This window comes from Macaca nemestrina, chromosome 2 (genome assembly GCF_043159975.1).
Source record: "Macaca nemestrina isolate mMacNem1 chromosome 2, mMacNem.hap1, whole genome shotgun sequence".
Lineage (NCBI taxonomy): Eukaryota > Metazoa > Chordata > Mammalia > Primates > Cercopithecidae > Macaca > Macaca nemestrina.
This window is the reverse complement of record NC_092126.1, coordinates 106,116,278-106,142,400: the sequence shown is the minus strand read 5'-3', so window position 1 is coordinate 106,142,400 and position 26,123 is coordinate 106,116,278. Positions and strand designations below refer to the sequence as shown.

General features: G+C 49.8%; 1 protein-coding gene across 7 annotated transcripts in view; it reads left to right on the top strand.

Annotated features, from left to right (window-relative positions):
- Positions 1-26,123, top strand: part of LOC105480278 (coiled-coil domain containing 13) — a 65,302-nt gene that overhangs the window by 14,603 nt on the left and 24,576 nt on the right. For 2 of the 7 annotated variants that reach the window (XM_011738885.3, XM_011738881.3), the window contains exons 3-12: positions 590-738; positions 5,466-5,608; positions 6,157-6,246; positions 10,878-10,994; positions 12,223-12,327; positions 15,097-15,258; positions 18,267-18,443; positions 22,460-22,666; positions 24,777-24,916; positions 25,416-25,499. In XM_011738885.3, the coding sequence (XP_011737187.2) occupies positions 590-738; positions 5,466-5,608; positions 6,157-6,246; positions 10,878-10,994; positions 12,223-12,327; positions 15,097-15,258; positions 18,267-18,443; positions 22,460-22,666; positions 24,777-24,916; positions 25,416-25,499 (1,374 nt within the window). The remainder of the gene's footprint in view (positions 1-589; positions 739-5,465; positions 5,609-6,156; positions 6,247-10,877; positions 10,995-12,222; positions 12,328-15,096; positions 15,259-18,266; positions 18,444-22,459; positions 22,667-24,776; positions 24,917-25,415; positions 25,500-26,123) is intronic. The other 5 variants (XM_011738883.3, XM_011738884.3, XM_011738887.3 and 2 more) reach the window with 5 other exon arrangements.

Here is a 26,123-nt window from a genome sequence, read left to right as displayed (position 1 = left end):
GGGATTAGAGGCGTGAGCCATGACACCCAGCCCTGTAATATATTTTTATGCATGTTCCGTGGATGCTTAAAAGAAATATGAATGGCCGGGCGCGGTGGCTCAAGCCTGTAATCCCAGCACTTTGGGAGGCTGAGGCGGGCGGATCACGAGGTCAGGAGATCGAGACCATCCTGGCTAACACGGTGAAACCCCGTCTCTACTAAAAATACAAAAAAAAAACTAGCCGGGCGCGGTGGCGGGCGCCTGTAGTCCCAGCTACTCGGGAGGCTGAGGCAGGAGAATGGCGTAAACCCGGGAGGCGGAGCTTGCAGTGAGCTGAGATCCGGCCACTGCACTCCAGCCTGGGTGACAGAGCAAGACTCCGTCTCAAAAAAAAAAAAAAAAAAAAAAAGAAATATGAATTCTGAGTGGATTTTTTTTTTTATAACTCCCTATTGAAGCCAGTTAATGAACAACATTGAAATCTTTCTTCTTTCACGTGTGTGTCTGCATCTGCGTGTCCGTCTGTCCACCTAGGCAGTGGAGGACTGACCCCTGCCCACCAGGGCCTTTGCCTTGGAGGAGGATTAATTCTGCCTTTGCCTTGTAGGGTGCTTGAAGATGAGATTGAACACCTTCGAAATGAGCTCAGGGAAACAGTGGATGAGAATGGGCGATTGTATAAGCTGCTGAAGGAAAGGGACTTTGAAATCAAACACCTCAAAAAGAAAATAGAAGAGGACAGACTTGCCTTCACAGGTAGCTCCACCATTGTTGTGACAGTCCTTGTCCTGCAGTCCAGGGACTACGGACAGGGCAAACAGCAGGTTCTAGGGAGCCAAGTGCCCAAGAGAATGCCAAGGGTCAGTTTTGTTCAAGCTTGTCCAGAGGAGTCCTGGAAGTGAGGGAGAGGGTAGAGGAAAAGAGCAGCCCCAGGGAGGCCAGCCCACCAGAAAATGGGAGCACAGGGAGCAATGAGGGATTTAAAAATGGGCCAGCAGGGCCAGCAGGCAAGCATCATAGGCAGTGTTGGTGATCTAGTTGGGACTCATGGCAAGGGTTCGCCATCATGCTCGCAGCATGTTCAAGGACTGGCAGGATCCATTTCTCCTTGGTATACTGGCTCACATGTTATGTTGTGAACATAAAAAAGCCCCAGCAGCCTGCAGTGAGCTATGATCACCCCCACTGCACTGAACCCTGGGCAACAGAGTGAGATCCTGTCTTAAAAAAAAAAAAAAAAAGGCCCCAGTAGAGCCAGGTATGAACTCTACAGCACCTGCTGTTGCTGCTCCAGAAAGGTAGATGAGACAGGGAAGTCACCTGTTCTGGGAGGATATCATGGGACCCAACCACCAGCAAGGTCTGGGCTGGGCCTTGGCCCTATAAGTCTGGGCTAGACCTTAGCTGTGTTGATGGAGACCTCATGGTGGCCCCATGAATCTGGTGAGGACTTTGGCTTTGCAGGTCTGGTAATGACCTTTGATCTGTGGTTGTGAGCCAATAATCTCTGTGGTTATGAGTTTGACTTTCGCCCTGCTGATGTAGTGGGGACTTTGGACTTGATTGTCCTCTGTTATGTATACACCCATTGAGCAATTCAATGGTTAGCCAATTAAATGGCTAATAAATCAGAAAGTATTATAGATGTCACCAATCACAGAGAGCAACAGGGCTGACTCAACATCTACCAGACTACCCCTCCTTGCCTTTGAGAGTAAATGCATTTGAGGATAGGTACGTTCATAGGACCAAAGCTCTGATCAGTCAATGCTGAATTACAAAGAAAGGGGAATTTGGTATCCTAAGGACGCATGGTAGCCTAATGCACCTCCCTCCATTCTTTGACCTTTTCTGTCTGAAACAAAAAACACAAAGCCTGGCTAAGGAAGCCTACACTCTCAGCCTGGCTATGGATTCAGCTGTAGAAGGTGCTGCTTGCACTTTTGCAAGGCTGTAGAGAAGCTGATGGGCTCCAGGAGGAGCAGGAGACACATCTCCACCCAGCCGACCTGGGAAGCAGATCTGGGGTTACTCCCTCTTCCCCAGCCCCTCTCATTGTTTTTTTTTTTTTTTTTTTTTTTTTTTTTTTTTTTTTTTTTTTGAGACGGAGTCTCGCTCTGTCACCCAGGCTGGAGTGCAGTGGCCGGATCTCAGCTCACTGCAAGCTCCGCCTCCCGGGTTCACGCCATTCTCCTGCCTCAGCCTCCCAAGTAGCTGGGACTACAGGCGCCTGCCACCTCGCCCGGCTAAGTTTTTGTATTTTTAGTAGAGACGGGGTTTCACTGTGTTAGCCAGGATGGTCTCGATCTCCTGACCTCGTGATCCGCCCATCTCGGCCTCCCAAAGTGCTGGGATTACAGGCTTGAGCCACCGCGCCCGGCCGCCCCTCTCATTGTTAACTGTCTCTTGCAATCTTTGCCAAAACACAGACTTGGTCATGGCCTCATCTGACTGCCAGCCCTAAGTGTCCCTGAAAACCATTTAAATCCGGTCTTCGCTCTGAAGTCATCATTCTGATTTCCATTCTCACATTTTGGAGAGAAAAATCTGACAAGCCCATTTATGTTTTTAATTTTTTTTTTTTTTTTTTGAGATGGAGTCTTGCTCTGTTGCCCAGACTGGAGTGCAGTGGCATGATCTTGGCTCACCACAACCTCTGCCTCCTGAGTTCAAGTGATTCTCCTGCCTCAGCCTCCTGAGTAGCTGGGATTACAGGTGTGCGCCACCACACCCAGCTAATTTTTGTATTTTTAGTAGAGACAGGATTTCACCATATTGGCTAGGCTGGTCTCGAACTGCTGACCTTGTGATCCAACCGCCTCAGCCTCCCAAAGTCCTGTGATTACAGGCGTAAGCCACCGTGCCGGACCTCCATTTATGTTTTTAAACTGTGCTGCAAGTAACAGGCTACTGAGAGTTGATAGATGGGTTTCTTTTGGCTGGATTTTTAGTGATTGCTTTTGGGTTTTGTTTGTTTACTGTATTTTTTGTACAGTTTTTAAGTGATCTAGTGATTACAAAATACATATTACCTTTTCATAGTCTACATATAAATAATATTTTACCACTTCAGATGGAATGTAGAAACTTTACCATCATCCAGGTCCCTTTACCTCTCCCTTTCTATTGCAGTTTTTATATGTATTATATCTATATATATTGAAAATCTCATCGGTCAGTGTTATACTTTTTGCTTTCAACTATTATACATATTTTAAAGAACCCAAAGGGAGAACTATTCTATTTAGCCGATAATTAGTATTTCTGTGTTTGCCCATCCATTGCCGCCCCCATTTATCAAGGGGTTGCAGCTTCAACAGTAGAGCTTGCCTGGAGACAAGGTTGGGAAAGAATAGGAAAAAAAAATACCCAGAGGATTTTTCCATTCTGTCCGAGCCCCACTTCCTGCTCTTTGGACTAGAAAGACCTTGTCTTGGACCTCTTTCTGATGGCCAGTTCCAGAATTTGTGCTGATTTGAGTCCTGGGAGGAAACGTACCACTGGACCATTTGTACTTCTAGGTCTGGTTTCCTTCCCCAGTAGGCTTGCTACCATTTACTTCCAGAACCCTCAGGTAGCTGCTTTACACATCCTATCCAGGCCTTTTGATTGTATTCAGCGAAAGAGACAGGGTAGAGTGTGCTTATTCCATCTTAACCAGAACCAGACCTCTGCTGAAATTGCATTTCTTTAACTGCTAGAGTTCATGATTTTCACAGTGATCCTTTGTTATCACCACCCCCGACACCCTCCTGACACACAACCTATTAAAGGAGCCAGGGAGCAAAGTGTGCCATCTTGGTGCTGAATGGGGCCTGTCTCCCTCTAGATACTCCAGGGCTCCAGGTCTGTTCTGAGCCTTTTCTCTTGGTGTGTCCTTGTCCTCTTCAGCAGACATGAGATTCCAAGGGCAGCTACTCCTAGTTGCCCCACTCACTGCCTTGCCCAGGCTGGCAGGAGCAAGCCTGGGCTGAGGTGATTTGAAAGCCATCAAGTGCCTATTTGCTTTCCACCAGTTGTCACCCTTCATCTTGTTCTGAGGCATATCATGGTCATGTTAAAAAGTAGGACTAAAAAATAGGACTGCCAGTTACTCCCTGCTACAGTGTCAGAAGTGTTCAGGAAACTTGCAGACCATCTGACCACATCTGCCATTACACAGATGGGGGATTTGCACTCCAGAGGGCAAGGGACTGTCAGGGCTACCCACCTAGTCAGTGACCATGCTGGACTAGCTCCCGCTGCCTGCCTTCCACACAGCTCCCATACCATGCAACTTCCCCCACTCACATCCTCCAGTCACCTTCCACAGCCTCCTTCCCTGGCCCACTGCAATTTGCCTTCCAGCTACTCTGGAGTCCTTGATGGTCCTCAGATACTCTAAGCACATTCCACCTCCAGGCCTCTGTACTTGCCATTTCCTCTGCTTAGAATGTTCTTCCTAGGTGAGAGCACTCTTCCTGGTTTGAGCCCTCACTTCATTCACTCAGGTCTCTGTTCACACATCACCTTTTCAGAGAGCCTTTCCTGGCCACTCCATCTAAAATAGCATCACCTCCCTCATTCTTACCCCCTTGCCCAGCTCCATTTTATTTCCTAGCACTTATTCCTCCTACATATTAGAATACATATTTATTTATTTGATGTTTTAAATTATCTGTCTTCCCTACTTGAATGTAAACTCCATAAGTCTTTGTTATCCACCACTGAATCCCTAATACCAAGAGGACCCAGCACTTGGTGGAAAATAAATATTTGCTAAATGAATATATGCCTTTCTATTGGGTAGGTGTTACCACCAAATTCTGTGTAAGAAGCAACCACATAATCTTAGCAGCAGTAAGCATGTATTGAGCTTAAACATCTGGGGGTTGGTTGGGGATTGGCGGATCTAGGCCAGGCTTGGCTAGGTTGGTTCTACTTTGTTCAACATGTCTCTCTTCTATTCTTGAGACCAGCCAGCCAGGTATGTTCTTCCTGTGGAGAGGGCAGAAGCAAACACAGCGAGTTTAACTGCACGAGTGGTTTTTAAACCTCTACCTTATCTGCACCTTTTCTGTTAACATGCCATTGGCCAAAGCAAGCCAAATGGTTGAGCCCAGAGTCATAGAAGGCCTAAGGGGACTACATCCTGCTCATTAGAAGGCACAGCAAAATTACAGGGATATGGATGTAATCCTATCACTGAGGATGTCATGAAGCATTGGAGTGATAAACCTAACTCTCACGGAATTAAAACTCTGCTTTCTGTTTTTATCATTTTCCTAGAACATACTGAACCTCTGAGTGGCTGCATTTCCACTCATTGGAGTTGGGTCCCAGGGCTGCTAGGTATATGATGACCCTCCTAAACTAGTGCCCCTTCATGAGCATTCATGCCAAACAGCTTTAGCTTTTAAGGCCCTGGTGCTGTTGGTGGTGGGGCATGAGTTTGATGTGTATGCCTGTGTTTTTAATTGACCTCACCATTCCTTTCATTTTAGGGACAGCTGGTGTAGCCGGAGACATGGTCGCCACCAAAATTGTGGAGCTATCAAAAAAGAACCGGCTGTTGATGGCAGAATCAGAGGGTGCAAAAACCAGGGTGAAGCAGCTGACCAATCGCATCCAGGAGCTGGAGCGGGAAGTGAGGGTCCTTGGTCATTCTCCCTCTGGAGGGGACTCCCAGCATGGGCAAGAGGGAACCTCCCTAGCTTCTCCATATGTAGCTGGAAGAGCTGAAGTTGGAAGGTTAAGAGGCTTTCTCAAGTCACGCAGTATATGGTGGTGCTGCATTTTAAATTCAATTCTGTTGCCCTCCAACAGGCTTCTTGGTGTCTCTGGCCTCATCTGTTCATCTGTAACCTGAAATCCATCATTCTTTTATGCCCCGCCTCCTAGGCTGTTGTTGGAATTTCAGGAAACAGATTATGGGTGTAGCATTATTATTTACTAAGCTGTTAGTGAACCCTTGGACTGCTTTTATAGTGCGATTAGGGAATGGGTCAGAAAATCAATTAAGCCCTCTCCATTCCAGAGCTGTTTCTAAAGGAGAATTCTTCCATTAATGATCCTAAAGTGAGCTAAAAGGACACACCACCAACATAGGTAACCACACACACAAGGCACCAGAGTGCTTTCCTTGGGCTGCACAATTGCTGAGCAGAGTATTAAGCACGAGGTTTGCTTTTTCAGCTACAGACAGCCCTGACCAGAATGTCAGCCAAGGGGGCCACCGACGCAGGAGCCAAGCCACTGAGGGCCCAGATGGGAGACAGAGCATTGGTATGAATTCTCTTCTGTGCTGGAGAGTCCGCGAGGCAGCCATGGGCCTGGGCCTCCCCTCCTCCACGGGTGTGTAGGTACCTCTACTTGGGGTCCACCCCAACCCCCAACCGCGCTGCCGAGCCAGATGCCCATTGTCTACCATTGCTGCATCCTCAGAGCAGACATCAGAGAACAGTACCAAGTGTATGGCCTGAGGCCAAGAATGTCCTGTCGGAAGCCATGGAGGGTGTAGCTCCAACTCTGTCTCCAGTAAGGAAGGCTGGGAGGAGCCTGAGAACCCTGGAACACTAGAGCCTCAGGATCAAGAGGGAAGGCCTGGTCCAACTGACCTCCCACTGTCAGCCCAGCCATCTCCTGTACAGCATCCTCACTGGGGACACATCCAGCCTCCACCTTACTCCAGGGACAGGGAGCTCACCACTGCCCAGTGGAATCCTGTTCTTTATGGGGCAGTTCATATTATGAACACTTTCCCTTTCGTAGAGCTCCAAATCTACAGAGTAAAAGTGGCTGTTGGAAATGGGGACTTGTTCCCCAGAGCCCATTTTACTAAACCAGTGACAGTTCATGAAATTCAAGAGGTGGGAATTGCAGCTCCATGAAAGGAAGTCAGTCTGACCTAGTGGGTTGGTTTATCCCCACACCAGACAGTAAATAACATCAGAGTCTAAAGAACATTCCAGGAGGCTTCACCAAGGGTTTTCTTGGGAAGCCAGGTCAGTTGGTGAGAGAGGCAGCCAAGCCCCAGGACTCCCAATTAGGTGCTTGTTTTCTAGCCCTATCTTCCCTGCTGCCTACACTGGGATCAGACTGCCCTGTGCCTTCCTTGAGGAGAATTCAGTCCTCGCTGTGCAGTGATGGGCCCCTCAGGTTTGGGGGTGAATGTGCCTCCTCAAGAGTAGTCTTGTGTAAACCTGTCTCATTGCTGGGGAGGCAGCAGAGGGGCTCTGCCCTCTACAGAGGCTGGACTGAGTATTCTTTAGGGCCTTTCCTGGCTTCAGAGGACACTGCTAAGCTGCCCCTGCTTTATTCCACACATTGAGCACCTCCACATCCCCAACTAGGGCTGCCCTGGATAGGAAACTGCTTGTTCAGCCTGATGGGATTTTCTAAGCCCTGTGACACAGGGAATCAAAAACAGAGACTCGGCCGGGTGCAGTGGCTCACGCCTGTAATCCCAGCACTTTGGGAGGCTGAGGCCAGCAGATCACTTGAGGCCAGGAGTTCGAGACCAGCCTGGCCAACATGGTGAAACACCATCTCTAGTAAAAATACAAAAATTAGCCAGGCATGGTGGCAAACGCCTGTAATCCCAGCTACTCGGGAGGCTGAGGCATGAGAATCGCTTGAAGCTGGGAGGCAGAGGTTGCAGTGAGCTGAGATTGCACCACTGCACCCCAGCCTGGGCAACAGAGTGAGACTCTGTCTCAAAACAAACAAAGAAACAAAACAAACAACAACAACAACAACAAAAACCAGAGGCTCTGTCTATGGAGAATCCCAGAGGAGGAATGAGGAGTCATTTGAAGGCAGGATGTGGACAGGGCCTTCAGAGATGGCCCCTGTGCTCTGAGCTCACAGGGGAGTCCACCCTCCATTAAGGTTGCAGCTAGAAGGGGGGCGGAGGAGGGCATCCCTGAGTTGGCCTTACTGGAGAAGGAAGATGGGGAAGGTGAACTGAGTGTCAGCTGGATAACATTTGACTGCAGCCCAGAGCTCACAAGGGAGAAAAGGGGAATGTAAGCCAAAAAAGCTGGGGTAAAGTCACCCATAGAGGGAGCCCTTGAATGGCAGCTGGAGCAGGAGTTTTGACTTTATTCTCTGGCCACAGGGAGCATGGGAGGTTCCAGGTTCCAGAGAGAAGAGTGTGTGATGGGCTGCAGATCTCAATTCATCAGTATCACGTGTTCTCCCTGGCATCTCCTGATCGGAGCGAAAGCAAAAGCAATGTTCCCCCTCATTAGGCTGTTCAGGGCAGCCCAAGCCCAAGCCACACTCCAGAAGCCTGCAGGCTCAATCCACATTCCAACCCTAGGCCTCCAAAGCACATTCCAGAGTGGAGCTGAACACGCTTCCCTCTGCTTGGGGCTTCAGGAGGCTGTGATGTGAGCGGCATTGGCATTATCTGCTCCCCATGGACTGTGTTTTAGTTATTTTCTCAAAGAAAACAGCCTCGGGTAGGGGAGGGAGTGTGCCCATACCCAGGTCCCCCACAAAGCCTGTGGAATTTCACTCTGGGCAGAAAGAACTCTGAAATGGCTTGGAGGTAGGATTAGCTCAGCTGCCTAAGCCAGGAGGATGGGGCCTGATCCAGCCCTCTCCAGAACACCATCTGGCCCTCAGCCCACTTGCCAGCTGCCCACTCAAGCCAAGCTAGGCCTGCCAGCATTGCCCTCCATCAGGACCTGCCCCAGACAGCATCCTTGACATGCATTGTCTTAGCAACCCTCACGGGTTCCCTGGAGATTGGCATTACATATCCCCATTTTACAGATGAGAAAATGAGACTGGGACAGGGCATCACTGCCCAGGTTCTAGAGTCAGATCCAATCTGTATGCTTTTTCCATGCTCTGAGCAGATCAAAGAGATGCTGCAGGGTCACTGCAGCCATATGGAAGCACACGTATTCCCACAGCTCTCAGCACCCCCACTGTCAGGGCCACTGGGGCTCATGGCACTGGAGACCGGGCGTGGCAGGGGGTGGAGGGGTGTTGTTTCCCAACCCAGGGCAGATTCAAAGCCACACATTTAACAGGAGAAGAGGCAGGCACCCAACAGAGTACGCAGGGATGGCAGGTGGCCAGACAGGAGGAAGAACACAGAACAAAATATACTTTTAAAAACAGGATGGCCGGGCATGGTGGCTCACACCTGTAATCCCAGCACTTTGGGAGGCCAAGGCAGTTGGATCACCTGAGGTCTGGAGTTCAAGACCAGCCTGGCCAACATGGTGAAACTCCATCTCTACTAAAAAAATATACAAAAAGTTAGCCGGGAAACCCTATCTCTACCAAAAAATATACAAAAAGTTAGCCGGGCATGGTGGCGGGTATCTGTAATCCCAGCTACTCAGGAGGCTGAGGCAGGAGAATCGCTTCATCCCGGGGAGCGGAGGTTGCAGTGAGCTGAGATCATGCCATTACACTCCAGCCTGGGCAACGAGTGAAACTCTGTCTCAAAAAAAAAAAAAAAAAGATACACCTATGCTTCATATAAGTTCTCAGCTGGCACATTCTGTTCACGTTGGCTGTTCTCTTTAGCCTGATGGTGGTGCTCTGAGGAAGCGGAACAGGGAAGTATTTGCATACCCTTTCCATAGATGAGGACACTGGATGAGGCCAGGGTTTCTGGACCAGGTGTCCATGTCTAGTTTCTTTGGCCAGTGGTTTTCAGCTGGGCTGCCCAGAGCCTCTGGGGTCTATGGAAATTCCTGGACCCAGTATACTTGGATCTGTCTTTCACACTAGCATTCACAGGAGCTTTTGTTTGTGCCTGATAGAGAAAGGTCAGAAAGCCACTGTAGTACCAGCCCTGTTTCCTGAAGTTCAGCTACTCTGCCCTGTTGGGGCAGCAGCAGAGGGCCTCAGCATCATTGCCCGATGGGATGCTCAGCCTGACAACCAACGTTTCTGTGGCCATGATGCCCAGCATTAGCAGCAGCTTAAATGGGAAGAGTCAGCCAGAGCAGGGGAAGGACCAGTGTTCTTTCTAATTCCACCTGTGTCACCCCAACCAGCTGTATGCCTGAAGGCAAATTACCTCCCCTCTCTGGGCCTTATTTTCATCATTATGGAAGGGGTTTGAATGGGCTGACCTTGAAGGTCCCTTTGTCAAATATCTATGAGTCACAGGAGTGTCTACTGAAGACAGAGAGGTAGTCAGCCCATTTAAGAAAAATTTCCATCCAGATAGTTTAAATAAAACATTGGGTTAAAAAAAAAAAAAAAGACACTGCTAAGAGTTCCAGCAGGCAGTTTTCATGGTTGCTGTAGTTCTTCAAGCCGCAGAGATGAACATTTGGAAATTACAGTGGTCACTGCTAGGAAAGAGAGCCCAAGGCCCCTCAGCTGTCAAAAAACCAAGGCCCAAGCTGACGAATCTGGGAGAGGCGGATCCTGAATTGGGATGCTGTGGCTCTCCTGCCACGCTGGGCTTGTCTTCTGGGAGTAAGGTGGTTTCCTCTTTATTCTGAGTGAAGATGGATTAGCTGTGATGCCAATCTCTGAGCACAGCAGAGGGTCCACACCCAGGAAGTGTCTGGGAGGCGTGGAGCCTGCCGCTCTCTCCAGATGCTTCACCTGTACGGTAAGGCATGCACCCACGTGTGTGTGCAACACTGTGCAAAAAGCTCAGTCCCAAAGTTAAGCTGCCAGGATTCAAATCCAGGTTCCACCTTTATTAACCAGATAGCCCAAGTAGAGGACTTACCTTCCACTAGCCTCTATTTTGCATCTATAAGGGGCTTACAAGAGAACCTACCTCACAGGGGTTTATGAGGATTAAATGAGTTACTCCATGTCAAACACTTAGCACAGTGCCTGGCACAGACTTGGATAAATGGGGGCTATGATTACTGTTCCCATGTAGACAATAAATGACTACTTTCTCTCCTGTCCTTCCCACCCAGCCGGAGACCCCAGAGGTGAAGGCCCTGCAGGACAGGCTGGCAGCCACCAACTTGAAGATGAGTGACCTCCGCAACCAGATCCAGTCTGTGAAGCAGGAGCTGCGGATGGCACAGAAGGTCTTTCAGAGCCAGGGCTTGGGGCTTCTTGTGTGGCTGGGGCTGGACTTGGGAAAAGCACGGCTGGCACAGTGGATTCCATTCTGGAGCCGTGAGTGCTCAGCCCCATGAGCACACTGCTTGCTCTGGGTCAGGCTCCAGATCCAGTCCTTCCTCCCACCAGTCCTTGGTCCATACCCATTTGGTGGGCAGAATCGCTGACTACCTGAGCCTGCCACCCCCACCCCCGCAGCATAGATGCCCTTGTGGTGCCTGCCCAGCTCTAGACTGAGGAGGACAGTGCTATCCACCCAGGGAGAGTCCATTAAGCCTTCCCTGCACAACTTGTGCCCCAGTAGATCCTGGGTCTCCCCTTAATGTCACCCTTACTTAACTTGGAAGCCTGCCAGCACCTGCCTTCTGCTTTCCTGTCTGTAACAGAAAATGAAGAGGTTCTTTGTGTATTGAAGGACCCTTTCAAAGGAAAATGCTCAGACTTGGGACACAGGCCCAGCTGGTTCGTTATTTATTTTTATTTACATAGCAAATTCTCTGGCATTTGTCTTCCCTGCTGGAACCACTCAGACTGGCCAAGATTTCCAAAACAGTGTTCTATTGTGGAAACAAGCGCCAGAGACTTGGTACGCTGGATCAGGTTTCTGTGACAGGCTTCAGAGGGGCCCAGGTCACAAGCTGGAGCGTATTGTTTCTGCCTCAAAGCCTTGACGTTGGGCCTGAGCGCTGCACTTCAATAATCACAAAGCTGGGCCCTTCTTGGACCACAGTGCCCCAACTGACATTCAGTAGCCCACCTTTGCTGCACTCAGCGGTCCACTTGTCTGTGGCTTTTCACAGAGGCCCGGGTCCTGTGGCGATGTATTTCCTATAGCCAGAATTAGCTCAGCTCTAGGTGACAGGTGAATGGGTTAAGGAAGCAGGTGTTGGTCAGCTTTGTGGTTCAGTCATCCCAGAATATGTCAAGAGCAAGGGGCCCTATCTGGGAATTGCCGGCAGTTTCTTGGCGGCTCTAAGCATTGCCAAGAAATGCCAGGGATGATGGGTTTACCACTTTCCCAGGGAGAGCTGCCCTTGGGACATGGTAAACTGACCTTTGAGGGCTATGCTCTGAGATGGGAAGAAGATTGTGTAGGTGAAGGCTGCTTCTGAATATGCCTCTAAATATGCAGCAGCATCAGGGTCTGGTGGAGCCCTCTCTTTTGGCCACACTGAAGGCCCTGCCTTATTTCAGGTTTTGGCCAGCGAGGTTGGGGAAGACGTCAATGTCCAGCAGCTCCTATCCTCACCAGGGACCTGGAGGGGTCGGGCTCAACAAATTCTTGTTTTGCAGAGCAAGGTGGGTGAGTCACCAGACTTCTCCTGGCCTGAACAAAGGATTTAAAATGCCCCAGAAAGACCTGCCCTGACCCCCATAGAGACTTAAGCACACAGTACCCAAAAAAGGCCTTTAGGTCTCACAGTGCACTCGTGCAGGGCTGTTGTTTTACCTTCTCGCCAACCAGCCTGATTCTAATTTGTTATTTAATGAACAAGCTCTTATATAACACTTACCACATGCCAGGCACTGGAGCTTAACAAATGCCAACGCCTTTGGTTTGATTTATTTAACTCCAGGCATCTTTTTTCCCCTAGTTTATGTAAATTTGCGTGACTGTTGTAATTGTAAGCTTTTTCCAGTTTTGTCCAGATGCTTGTAGTCTTTTGAAAGTTTTAATTACCCAATAAAAACTTAGCCTTGTCTCCCTCTTTATTGTCTGAATATTTTGGAGCATACCAAAAGAGGCTAACAGCAAGGGCTCTGGAGCCACACTGCTCAGATTCAAATCCCAGCTCTCCACTCATCAGCTGTGTGACCTCAAGCAAGTTCCTTTAGCTCTGTGCCTCAGTTTCCTCATCTGTATAATGGGGATAATAACGATGCCTACCCCACAGGATTGTTGGGTGAAATGAGTCAATACTTGTAAAGTGCTTAGCACAGGGCCTGGCATGGAGGAAGCACTGTATAAAAGTTAGGTGTGGTTCTTTTCCCTTTGTGCCTTCAAACTGAGAAACATGTGAGAAGGTGTGTGATTTCCACTATTTGCCAAGCATATCACTCTTGTTCCCAGGGACTTAAAGTGTCACAGTGGCTTTTATCCTCGGTGTCTCCCATGAGATCCTTGAAGCCAACATAAAGGGGGAAAAACTCCAAGAAGCTAATAGATGATAGTGCATGGCCTTGGGGTTCGAGAGACCTGAGTTTACGTTTGGCCACTGGTCTGCCAACTCTGTGACCTTGGACAAACCCCTTCATCTTCCTATGTCTTCGTCTTCACACCTGTGAAATGGGGTGACATAAAATAACATTTCTAAAGCACCTAGGACAGTGCCTGACCATAATAAGCACAAAACAACTTCCTTATTATTGTCATTAAGTTGTATGTCAAATTCTTTTTTTTTTTTTTTTTTGAGACGGAGTCTTGCTCTGTCTCCCAGGCTGGAGCGCAGTGGCACGATCTCAGCTCACTGCAAGCTCCGCCTCCCGGATTCACACCATTCTCCTGCCTCAGCCTCTCGAGTAGCTGAGACTACAGGGTTCACACCATTCTCCTGCCTCAGCCTCCCGAGTAGCTGAGACTACAGGCGCCCGCCACCACACCCGGCTAATTTTTTGTATTGTTAGTAGAGATGGGGTTTCACCATGTTAGCCACGATGGTCTCGATCTCCTGACTTCGTGATCCGCCCGTCTCGGCCTCACAAAGGGCTGGGATTACAGATGTGAGCCACCGTGCCTAGCCCTGTATGTGAAATTCTTAAAGGTGTTCTTTAATGATTAAATGGAATTGCCTCACAGCGCCACACGAGGGCACTGATGGGTGCCTTCAAAGCTGTGCTGCTGCCCTTTGCCAGGGAGCCTAGCGAATTGTGCTTCCTTTCCTGGCTCAAGTTTACCAACGTTGTTTTGTCATTTGGCTGTGTTGACATGGAAACCAGGGTCAGAAGGATCCTAGGAGTTGTCTGCTTCTACCCTAGTGTTATAAGGGTGATAAGGACGTTGTTCTGTGGGATGACATCTACCTGCCACTTGCTGAGGGCCCACGTGTGCCAGGCTGTATTGACAGCTTCACCTAGACCATCTTGGGATTTTGCAAAGTTGCCTAATCCTAAAAATCACCTGTAGCATTTAAAATGCAGATTCTAAGTCCCTTCCCCTAGAGCTCTAGTTTGTTGATCTGGAGTAAGCACCAAGATTTGTCAGTCCAAGAAGAACCTCAGAGGATTCCCAGGCTCAGACAGCTTCATGATACTGAATCCTCATAACAGTGTTATGCAGGGTGTACTCTTAGTCCCGTCTTACAGATGAGGGAACTGAGATTCAGAGTTACCTGTGCGCAGTCACACAGTCTGTGAGGCTTTGAGCCAGTCTCTCTGCTTCCAAACCCTGCCTTCCCCTCTGCAATATCTCCTGTAAGTGACCGCCATCTTCCGAGGAGCCCACCCAGTCTTAGGTGGTCTGTCTGTTAGAAAGTTCCTCCTTGCCCAGCACTTTGGGAGGCTGAGGTGGGCAGATCGCTTGAGCCCAGGAGTTCAAGACCAGCCTGGGCAACATGGTGAAACCCCGTCTCTTATGTATATATATATATATATATACACACACTGCTTAGGCAGCTGAACTGGGAGGATTGCTTGAGCCTGGGAGGCAGAGGTTACAGTGAGCCATGATTGCACCACTGCACTCCAGTCTGGGCGACAGACCAAGACCTTGTCTCTAAATAAATAAATACCTAAAATAAGGAAGTTCTTTCTTGAACTGAGACCTGCCATCCTATCCCTCCCTGGTTCCTGGGGCCACAGGTCTGCTTCCTAGCCTCAAACAGCCCCTCAGATATAGGGTGATTTTTGTCATTCACCTTTTTTCTAAGCTGAACTTCCCTGGTGTCTTCCAATGTGTTGCTCAAGATGCCAGCTCAGATCGTCCCCCACCCCTAGTCCTCCTCAGATGGGGCTACCACAGCCATCTAGAGAGGTGGTTCCATCTTCAGTCCATGGGGTCTCCTATCACACTCTGAGTAGTAGAGGCTGGCTGCAGACCCATTGTGGAACAATGAGTTTTACCATCTTCAGGTTCGCGAGCTTGAGAAGCAACTGGGCCAGTCCCGGAGCCAGTCTGTGGGAACAGGCAGTGATGAGTTGTCTGTCTATCCAGACCCAAGGAAGCTGTCGGCACAGGAGAAAAACCTGCTGAGGATCCGCAGCCTGGAAAGGGAAAAACAGGAAGGCTTGGAGGTAACGCATGCCCAGTGAGGAAGTCAACCAGGCGTGTAGGAAGGAGAGATCGTGATGGTGCCTGCAAGGGCTCTGAGGCACATGTGGTCGGAAGTCTGAGCCACCCCTTCTAGGCAGTGGACCTGAGTCACCTCTGCATGTTCCTCATGTCCTGTCAAACCAACCTGAGCTGCCTGACTGGGACCTCACTGTGAGCCCATTTAATGAACTTTTCGTGGTCCCATCCTGGCTGTTTTGGAGGTGCTGTACCTGAAATTCTCATTGTAAAAGGGAGAAGGGGAGGGCCACGGCCCCAAAAGTATGATAGGGTTAGATGGGGCTTGAAGAAGGAAAGTTCCAGGCTGATGAAAGAAGTGGGCAGGCTGGACTCAGCACCAGGGGCCGCATCTCACTGGCTGCATTAGGAGTGTCAGAACTCTAACTCTACCAGGTTTAAGCAACAAAGAGAAGTTATTGGCCCATGTAAATGAACAATCCAGAGGTGGCCTAGCTTCAGGTACAGATTGGGGCCTTGCTCTCAGCAACTTCTCCTGGGTTGGCTTCACTCTTTTCCACAGGGACCCTGGGTGGTCCCAGCTGCTCTTCTCCAATACAGCCTCTACAGACAAAGTGTTTCTCTTTCACAATAGTTCCATCAAATTCCCAGAATTGAGTGTCTTTGGGCTAGCCAGGTTATGTGGCCATCCTTGAACTCATCACTGTGGCCAAGAGTACAGGGTGTTTTGATTGGTCAAGCTTCAGATACCTGCCTCAAGGTTTGAGGGGATGAGTTAGCCTCCCCAAACTTGCAATGAGAGTGAGGAGTAGGGCCCACTTTAAAGAAGGTAGCAGAAGCAGCATGAAGAGGTGCAGGCAGGCCATACAACAGGCCCACTTAGTGGCCCTGGCAGTGAGCTACCTAACAGTGAGGCCTTGCCCTTTCATCAGGAGACTTTTGCCTGTGAGCACCAACTCTGGGTTAGGCCCCGTGTTAGGAATGCTGTGACCATGACCACATTGCACCTCCCAGCGCTCTAGACCATCAGCTGTGAGGAGGGAAACAGTGAGACCACAGAGGTGGGCAGGGCCTGCTGGGCTTTGTATGCCAGCGAGGACTTTTGGCCTGTATCTTGAAGGCTGTAGAGAACCACCAAAGGGTTTTTGGTTTTTTAGATGGAGTCTCGCTCTGTTGCCCAGGCTGGAGTACAATGGCGTGATTTCAGCTCACTACAACCTCTGCCTCTGGGGTTCAAGAGATTCTCCTGCCATAGCCTCCCAAATAGCTGGGATTACAGGCACAAGCCACCACGCCTGGCTAATTTTTATATTTTTAGTAGAGATGGGGTTTCACCATGTTGATCAGGCTGGTTTCGAATTCCTAACCTCAGGTGATCCACCTGCCTTGGCCTCCCAAAGTGCTGGGATTATAGGCGTGAGCCACTCACCCAGCCCACCAAAGGGTTTTAAGTTGTGGAGGGAGGTGGTCAACTGTGCATTTTGAAAAGGTCACATGGTTGGAGCAAGAGGAGGAATGGGTTGGAAGAGGAATGGAAGGCAGAATAGTGATCCTGGAGACATGACCAAGGATCTTTGCCAAGACAGTGGACTGTCATGGAAGGGCCAGACACCTGGGACAGTGAGGACAGACTTTCTAGGGCTCAAGAACAGATTGGACTTGGAAGAGAGATGAGGAGGAAGAGTTATAAAGGACTGCTAGGGAGTATAGTGGGTGGGTAAGGGAGACAGGGTGGGTTCAAGAGGAGAAAGGGAGTTGAGATTTGGAAATGTTGGGTTTGAAATGCACCTAGCTTGGACTTACATGTTAGTGCAGAACAGATTATGTTGAACAGTTGGGCTGACCATAAGCTGCAATGGTGGGTGGAAGGAAACAGCTTCCTGCATGCATTCCCTCTGCCAGGCATCTATGAGAGCCTGGAGTGTGTAGGCAGGAGAGCTACAGGTGAGTAATGGCTGCCTCCCTGAAAAGGGTTCATGTTTTACTTGTTTTACATTTCTATAATTCACTTCATCAAGGATATGAAAACATTTTTCCAGCAACAGTTCACCCTCAGGCTCAAGCAGGTGATGTCACCCACTGCCCAAGCTCCTCCTCAATGTCTCCATCTTGTCTTTATGGGTTTGACTAATCTAGCCTCTGCCCCTTCACTCACTATGCTTCAGCCACACACCTTCTACCCCAGGGCTTTTGCTCTTCCCCTCATCTCCTTCAATCTCTGCTCAGATGCCACCTTTTCAGAGAGGCCTTCCCTGACCATATCCTTCTCACTATTCCTGTTTCCTACTTTCAAGTATTTGTCCCTATTTGACATTATCTGTCTCCTCCATTAGGATTATCAGCTCCTTGAGGACAAGGACTGTTTTGCTTTTTGCTGTCCCCCAGCATCTATAACAACACTAAGCCCAGAGTAGGCCCTCAGGAAACACTTGAGAATGAAGGGATGAGTGAATGAGAGACTCTGAAGATGTGCACTGCATGTGAGTTTCCAGTTGGTAGCTGGCAAAGCAAGGTGCTGTCAAGGGTTGTGCCAAATGATCATGGAGGAAGTGGGAGAACAACCCTCCTTTCTCATTCTAGCTCCTGGTGGTGCAAGGTGCTGCAGTTGGAACCTAGCCTAGCACTCTTTCTAAAGTATGGCTTTTCTCTTTTCCCCTGCTCAGGGTGGGGTTTAGGGGTAGGACTGGCTGTTCTCTCTGGAGGACACATGCAGTTGGCCGGCGGCTTTCCTCTCATGTGCTAGGAAGCCTGTGTCTCAGGCTGAGGTGGGGAGTGCTGTCATCCGTTAGTGCTGTCATGTGCTAGGGCAAGAGTGGGAGGCTGCTGGCCACCTGATATCCCTGAGAGGCCTGGGCTGGGAGTCAGGGCACTGGCTCTAGTGACTTGCTCTGTGGCATTCAACAAGCACCCCCACCCCCAGCCCCAGGCCTTGCCATTGAGTAGGAGCCAGGAAGCAGATGTGGCCAAGGTCCCACACAGCCCTGCTGCCCATGCCCTCACTTTCTAATTACAGAAACTTGCCAGTGAGCGGGATGGCCTCCAGAGAGAGCTTGAAGAGCTAAAAAAGAAGTTTGAGGGCATGAGGTCTCGGAACAAGCTGCTGTCGAGTGAGGTGAAGACCCTCAAGAATCAGATGGGGACCCTGGTGGAGAAGGGCCGGCATGATGACGAGCTCATCGATGCCCTCATGGTATGGCCCCACCACTCAGGCAGGGCAAGAGCCAGGGCTGGTTCCCCAAAGGATGGGCTGCAGCCATGGCCAGAGTGAGCCCTCACTCACCCCTCAATGCCACCTGTGTAACCCCAAAGCCCATTGCCTCCAGATGGCCCCCAGCACCAAAGCCCTGCCCCAGGGACAGGAGCAGCTCAGGGAGGCTGCCTGAGGGCAGTGATGGAGCAGCACCAGGCACAAGGCACTTAGGCCTATGGACCCCAAAAGAGACAGAAATGTACTGGGGGAAGGAGGTGGGATTATACCCTGGGTTATTTTTCAGCAAGGAATGAAAGGGACAAGAGGAGCCAGTACCAGTTCTTGTCTCTGTGGTGGCACAGAACCCTTCCCCTTCTGGGCATGTTATAATGCTTAGTGCCCAAGATACCTTCTAGGATTATATATTTTAATCCCACTTCGCAGATGGGGAAACTAAGAGTCAAATTCATTAGATAACTCATCTAAGACCATACAACTGAGTTCAAAGCAGGTTTATCTGACTATAAAAACTTTCTTGATTAAACATATCTCAAAATAATAAGAGCTATTTATGACAAACCCACAGCCAATATCATACTGAATGGGCAAAAACTGGAAGCATTCCCTTTGAAAACCAGCACAAGACAAGGATGCCCTCTCTCGCCACTCCTATTCAAGATAGTGTTGGAAGTTCTGGCCAGGGCACTCAGGCAGGAGAAAGAAATAAAGGGTATTCAATTAGGAAAAGAGGAAGTCAGCCGGGCGCGGTGGCTCAAGCCTGTAATCCCAGCACTTTGGGAGGCCGAGACGGGCGGATCACGAGGTCAGGAGATCGAGACCATCCTGGCTAATATGGTGAAACCCCGTCTCTACTGAAAAAAAATACAAAAAACTAGCTGGGCGAGGTGGCAGGCGCCTGTAGTCCCAGCTACTCGGGAGGCTGAGGCAGGAGAATGGCGTAAACCTGGGAGGCGGAGCTTGCAGTGAGCTGAGATCCGGCCACTGCACTCCAGCCTGGGTGTCAGAGCGAGACTCCATCTCAAAAAAAAAAAAAAAAGAGGAAGTCAAATTGTCCCTGTTTGCAGATGACATGATTGCATATTTAGAAAACCCCATCATCTCAGCCCAAAATCTCCTTAAGCTGATAAGCAACTTGAGCAGTCTCAGGATACAAAATCAATGTGCAAAAATCCCAAGCATTCCTATACACCATTAACAGACAAACAGAGAGCCAAATCATGAGTGAATTCCCATTCATAATTGCTGCAAAGAGAATAAAATACCTAGGAATCCAACTTAAAAGGGATGTGAAGGACCTCTTCAAGGAGAACTACAAACCACTGCTCAACGAAATAAAAGAGGACACAAACAAATGGAAGAATATTCCATGCTCATGGATAGGAAGAGTCAATATCATGAAAATGGCCATACTGCCCAAAGTAATTTATAGATTCAATACCATCCCCATCAAGCTACCAATGACTTTCTTCACAGAATTGGAAAAAACTACTTTAAAGTTCATATGGAACCAAAAAGGAGCCTGCATTGCCAAGACAATCCCAAGCAAAAAGAACAAAGCTGGAGGCATCATGCTACCTGACTTCAAACTATACTACAAGGCTACAGTAACCAAAACAGCATGGTACTGGTATCAAAACAGAGATATAGACCAATGGAACAGTACAGAGGCCTCAGAAATAACACCACACGTCTCCAACCATCTGATCTTTGACAAACCTGACGAAAACAAGAAATGGGGGAAGGATTCCCTATTTAATAAATGGTGCTGAGAAAACTGGCTAGCCATATGTAGAAAGCTGAAACTGGATCCCTTCCTTACACTGTGTACAAAAATTAATTCAAGATGGATTAAAGACTTAAATGTTAGACCTAAAAACCATAAAAACCCTAGAAGAAAAGCTAGGCAATACCATTCAGGACATAGGCATGGGCAAGGACTTCATGACTAAAACAGCAAAAGCAATGGCAACAAAAGTCAAAATAGACAAGTGGGATCTAATTAAACTAAAGAGCTTCTGCATGGCAAAAGAAACTACCATCAGAGTGAACAGGCAATGTAAAGAATGGGAGAAAATTTTTGCAATCTACCCATCTGACAAAGGGCTAATATCCAGAGTCTACAAAGAACTCAAACAAATTTCCAAGAAAAAAACAACCCCATCAAAAAGTGGGCATAGGATATGAACAGACACTTCTCAAAAGAAGACATCTATGCAGCCAACAGACCCATGAAAAAATGCTCATCATCACTGGTCATATCAGGGAAATGCAAATCAAAACCACAATGAGATACCATCTCATACCAGTTAGAATGGTGATCATTAAAAAGTCAGGAAACAACAGATGCTGGAGAGGATGTGGAGAAATAGGAACGCTTTTACACTGTTGGTTGGAGTATAAATTAGTTCAATCATTGTGGAAGACAGTGTAGCAATTCCTCAAGGATCTAGAACTAGAAATACCTTTTGACCCAGCAATCCCATTACTGGGTATATACCCAAAGGATTATAAATCATGCTACTATAAAGACACATGCACACATATTTATTGTGGCACTATTCACAATAGCAAAGACTTGGAACCAACCCAAATGTCCATCAATAATAGACTGGATTAAGAAAATGTGGCACATATATACCATGGAATACTATGCAGCCATAAAAAGGATGAGTTCATGTCCTTTGCAGGGACATGGATGCAGCTGGAAACCATCATTCTCTGCAAACTATCACAAGGACAGAAAACCAAACACCGCATGTTCTCACTCATAGGTGGGAATTGAACAATGAGACCACTTGGACACAGGGCGGGGAACATCACACACCAGGGCCTGTCAGGGGGTGGGGGACTGGGGGAGGGATAGCATTAGGAGAAATACCTAATGTAAATGATGAGTTGATGGGTGCAGCAAACCAACATGGCACATGTGTACCTATGTATCAAACCTGCACGTTGTGCACATGTACCCTAGAACTTAAGTATAAAACAACAACAACAACAAAAAACTTCCTTGACTAATAAGGCCATACTGCTTTCCTAACCCTACAGCTTGGACCTTTCTCTGTGGGACCTGAGGCACCAAAGTTTGGTGTCAGATTCCAAGTTGTGCCTGCAGGCCCCGGAGGGTGATCGTGTCTGGCTTGGCTGGGGTGTTTGGGGGGTGCTGGCTCAGGCACCTACCTTAGTTCATGATCACTTTACATGACAGGGTGGTGGGCGGGGCACAGAAGACCTGAAATCTAGGCCTGCCTCTGTCAGTACCTCACTGTGTGACCATAGGCCAGTTGCATCCCCTCTCTGAGGCTCAGCAGCCAGTTTTAAAAATAAGTTGCAGGGCTGGATGTCCTCTGGGGTCCCTGCATGTCACCATTCTTTGTCATTGAAGGTGGCATGATGAGAGCTGCAAACTAGCCCCAGTCATGCTATTCACCAGCAATATGCCCTTGGGCTCTCTGGGCCTCAGTTTCCTCCACTCTGAGGTGAAGAAAACAGCCCCCACCTGTTCCAAATCACTGACATTGTCCTTTCTGTTGGCCCCAGGCAGGAAGCCTTTGCCCGGGAGTCTCCTTGAGGGCATTTCCTTGACATGGGGCTTCAGTCGGGTGATAATGGATCCCTGGCAGGGGTCCAGGTACTGCCTCCAAGGGCAGTCTCCCAGCCAAGCGGGATCAGGCTTTCCTTTTAGCTAAATATCTCTCCCACCGGGTGAGGTGTCACCATCTGATCTGCTTTCTGTTGTCTGAGAGCCCCTTGGATCTTCTTGGCCCCAAACTCAGAGAAGGAAGTTGAGGACAGGAAAAGTACATGGTCCCCGCCTGCCTGGTTCGACACCCCCTGATGGCAGGCAAGGAAGGTGTTCCTGCCTCTTGAGGGAACAGGATCCCACTATTAGGTTCCTGCAGGCTACTTTGGGGTGAGGGAGGCAGTCTGTTTTTGTCCTCCTCTGCCCAGTGGGCCATGACTGACTCCACCTGCCCTCCTGCCTGGCCCTCCAGGACCAGCTGAAGCAGCTACAGGAGATCCTAGGCAGCCTGAGTCTGCAGGAGGAGAAGACGCGAGTATCCCAGCACCACCTGGACCAGCAACTGAACAGCGAGGCTCAGCGGAGCAACAGCCTAGTCGCCCAGCTGCGGGCCATGGTGGCTGAGCGGGAGGCCAAAGTGCGGCAGCTGGAGATGGAGATCGGACAACTCAATGTGCACGTGAGTAGGGCACTGGCACAGCCCCCAAACCCATTTTCAAGCTGGGCAAGTCCATCCAGCTCCTTCCACTTCTTTCCACTTGCCTTAGCTCAGGCCAAACTTCATCCTCCTGGCTCCACTTTGGCTACCTTCTTCTATCTGGCTCCCCAACCCATTCTGCACACAAACCTGATTATGTCCTTGCTCCACTTAAAATCTGTTCATAGCTTACTATCACCCTCGACCTCACCTGGTTCTCAAGGACCCAGCCACCTTCCAGTTTACCCTCTCCCATCTCCAGCTGTGGCTTTATCCTCAGGATTCAAGATGGTGGCAGTAGCTCCAGCAGCAGGATGAGAGAAGGAAAACCATACTTCATTCAGCTTCCAGGCACCACGTGACTAGCTCTTGCTGTCACCCATCCTGCATCTTCTCTTCACCCTTCCCCTTTCCCCACACTCTGGCTACGCAGGAGCCATTCAGCTCCTCACATAGCCCTGCTTGCTCTGCGCTCCAGGGCTGTGTGCAGCGTGAAGCACACTCCCTCCTCTCCTCCCGCACAGCCTCAGTCTGGCCAGCTGCCCCTCAGCCTTTAGGTCTTACCAATCAGGAGCTCCTCCACGAAGCCCTGGGACCCCTGTTCTGTGTTGTGTGCCCCTCCTAGCACTCTTCTAACTCCCTATGCAGCCCCAAGCCAAACTTCTCTCACACTGTGTAGTCATTTTCCTGTTTTCTCCCCTGCACTCCCTGTGAGGGAGCATAGACCATGGTACCTCCGTGCCTGGCACTAGAGCAAGCACACAGTAGATGCTCAATAAATGTTTGTCTAAGGCATGAACTTGTAAAAATATTTTGTCTTGGCAGATGCCTTGAGGGCACAGCTTGGGGCTGCTAGGAGTCAGCCACCTTCACCCCCCTGGGGTGGTGGTGGGGCTGGGTGGGCCTTGGGGAGAATTTTTTGACAGGCATGCAAGTCTCCCAGTGACAAAGGAGCCTTGCAGCCTCTGGCCCACGGGGAAATTGACTGGCTCAGCCAAAGGCATGTTGCAAAGCAGCCCTGCTCTTTGTTTCTGGGGATCTGTGGTTTGTTCAGAGGTAAGAGCTCAAGAGCCCCTAGGCCCGGCCTCAGGCTGGCATTGGCTGACCAGCCTGGTTTGTCCTGTAGCCTCTATCCCCACAGGCCTGGGCAGCCTGGGGCCCCAGACTGACTATGACAAAGTGCCCTAAGGTTGAAAGGGAGCCTGGGGGCATGAGGAAGTCTGGGAACAGAGCACATATGTCAGTGAGTGGGGACTCGCCCTGCTCCCCATTCTGGCTCACTGGGGAGGGAAGTCTGAAGGGGTACACAGGAACATTCCAGCATCTTCACCTCACCACTGTCCTTTCTCCAGGCACACAGGAGAAGACTGTTCCTACCTCTGAGGTCACCAGCTGAATGGGGGCCAAGCATTACCCACCAGACAAGTTGGCACATGTTTCGAGTTTTCTCAGAATGGGTGGGAGTGGCGGACAAGCCAGGTTGTTAGGGGCTTACACCAGTTGTCCACTCTGGTGGCCTGACCTCCTGCTGGGGGTCTCTAATGTTCCTGTCCAGTCCAGCCCCAGCAGGTATCCAGAAGAAGAAGGGGTTGAGGGAGGGGTGGGGGCCTGGCAGGCTCAGCCTCCACCCAAGGCTGCCTGCCCTCACTGAATCCCTGCCAGCCTTTCTGGCTGCAGGTGTCTGGAAAGTCCAGGTGTTCCAGCTGAGGAAGGCAGCTGGCCTCAAGTCACACCTGGTGTTCAGCCACATGTGGGTGGGGCTGCCTGGAGAAGTGGACCCACTCGGAGACGTCAGTCTCTGACCTGCCCCGCTTGTGAGGCCATGCACCTCCCTCTGGAACCTGAATGTAGAACAGCTTCCTGGCCCAGTCACCGTCCTCACACCATGTAGCTTTCTTTCTGAAGAGAGGCATTATTAGATGTCATTATCATGCAAGTAGTGCCTTCACCAAACAGGCCTCGCTTTTCACTCCTGAAAAGAAGCCTCTTTCATATCCTCTGAAAGCCCCGAAATCAAGCCAAGGTCCCCTCCTGCCTTCTCTAGGCCTCTGAGCCAAAGCCCTGAGGATGGAACCCACATCTGTTCCTACAGTATCTTCGGAATAAAGGAGTGGGTGAGGGGTCCAGTGGTCGTGAGGTCAGCCCTGCCTACACCCAGTTCCTGGAGGACCCAGGCCTGACCAAGTCCCCGGCCTCAGCAGACGATCACATTGGCAGGCTTGGATCTTCTCGGTAAGAAAACAATGGGATAGAGGGGTTGGAAAGTGAACATTAATTATTCAGAAGAAAGGTTGTTTCTTGCCACCTCTGATGGGAAACCATGGGTGCAATTTTAAGGTAACTATGCTGCTGTTCTTCCAATACGTGGGCCTCTCCTATGCCATCAGCTCTGCATCTGCAGTAATGAGCCAGTTAGGCCCAGATTTTATTACTTCAAGAGCATGCTGGTTGCAGCTCCCTGTAAGATCCTCTTTGAGCTGGTCTCAAAAGTTTTCTGCCCCTGGGGCCCTCAGACAGACCTGTGTTGGGTTGTTCAAGGCTCTGGTGTCTCCTGTTCTTTCTTGTTTTGAGCAAGCAAGAGTTCTGGAAAGAAGGGCAGCAAATCCACAGGACTGCTGCAAGGGTTTACTGGACCCCTGCTGGCCACTGCTCCACCTCACATGCAGAGGTGAGGCCCAGCAGGGCGTGGTCTGCCTTCCCAGGCTGATGGGCCCCTTCTGCCTTTACACAGCTCTGTGACCAGCCTGGGCCACACTCTGGTGGAATCTGCTCTCACGAGGCCTTCCCTGCCCAGTCCCCACAGGACCTCACCTAGGTATGGACCCCCGACCTGTGGACTTTCACAGTTTTTCCCATTCTTGATTGCTCAACCAGTATTGCCATCCCATTAAAAGGAGGGGAAACTGAGGCCAAGCAAAGTCCAGGGACTCTTCCAAGGTTACATAAGGACGGGGAGGATCAGGGAAGTCCAGTGTCCTGTCCAAGATGATAGAGTAAGCAGCTTCAGAACTAGTATCTTGGCCTCTGACTCCCAGGCTAGGTTTCCTACCGGCTATCCGAGAATTAACATGAGGAATCTTCCTGGGCCTGGCTTCCAGCACCTTCCCTCACCTTCTTTTGCTCATTGAGAATCAGCCTCTAAGGGGAGAATTTCACATGATATGGTTTCCCACTGATATCCCCTCAGCCTTCGGGCCCCCCTTTGTTGATAGAATCAAGCCAGAGGGTGTAAATGGGCCCTTTGTTCCTATTGCCAGCCCATAGACAAAGGACAGCATTGTCCTGCCTCTAAGCCCTGTCCCGAGCCCTGCCCACTGTCCACTGGAGCCATGCTCCTGCTGTCAGCACTGCCCGCCCTGACCCCTCAGGCAGGTCAGCTCAGGTTCCAGGCAAGGCCTCCTAGTGGCCCCAGTCCCTCATCTCTGTGGCTCCAGGCAAA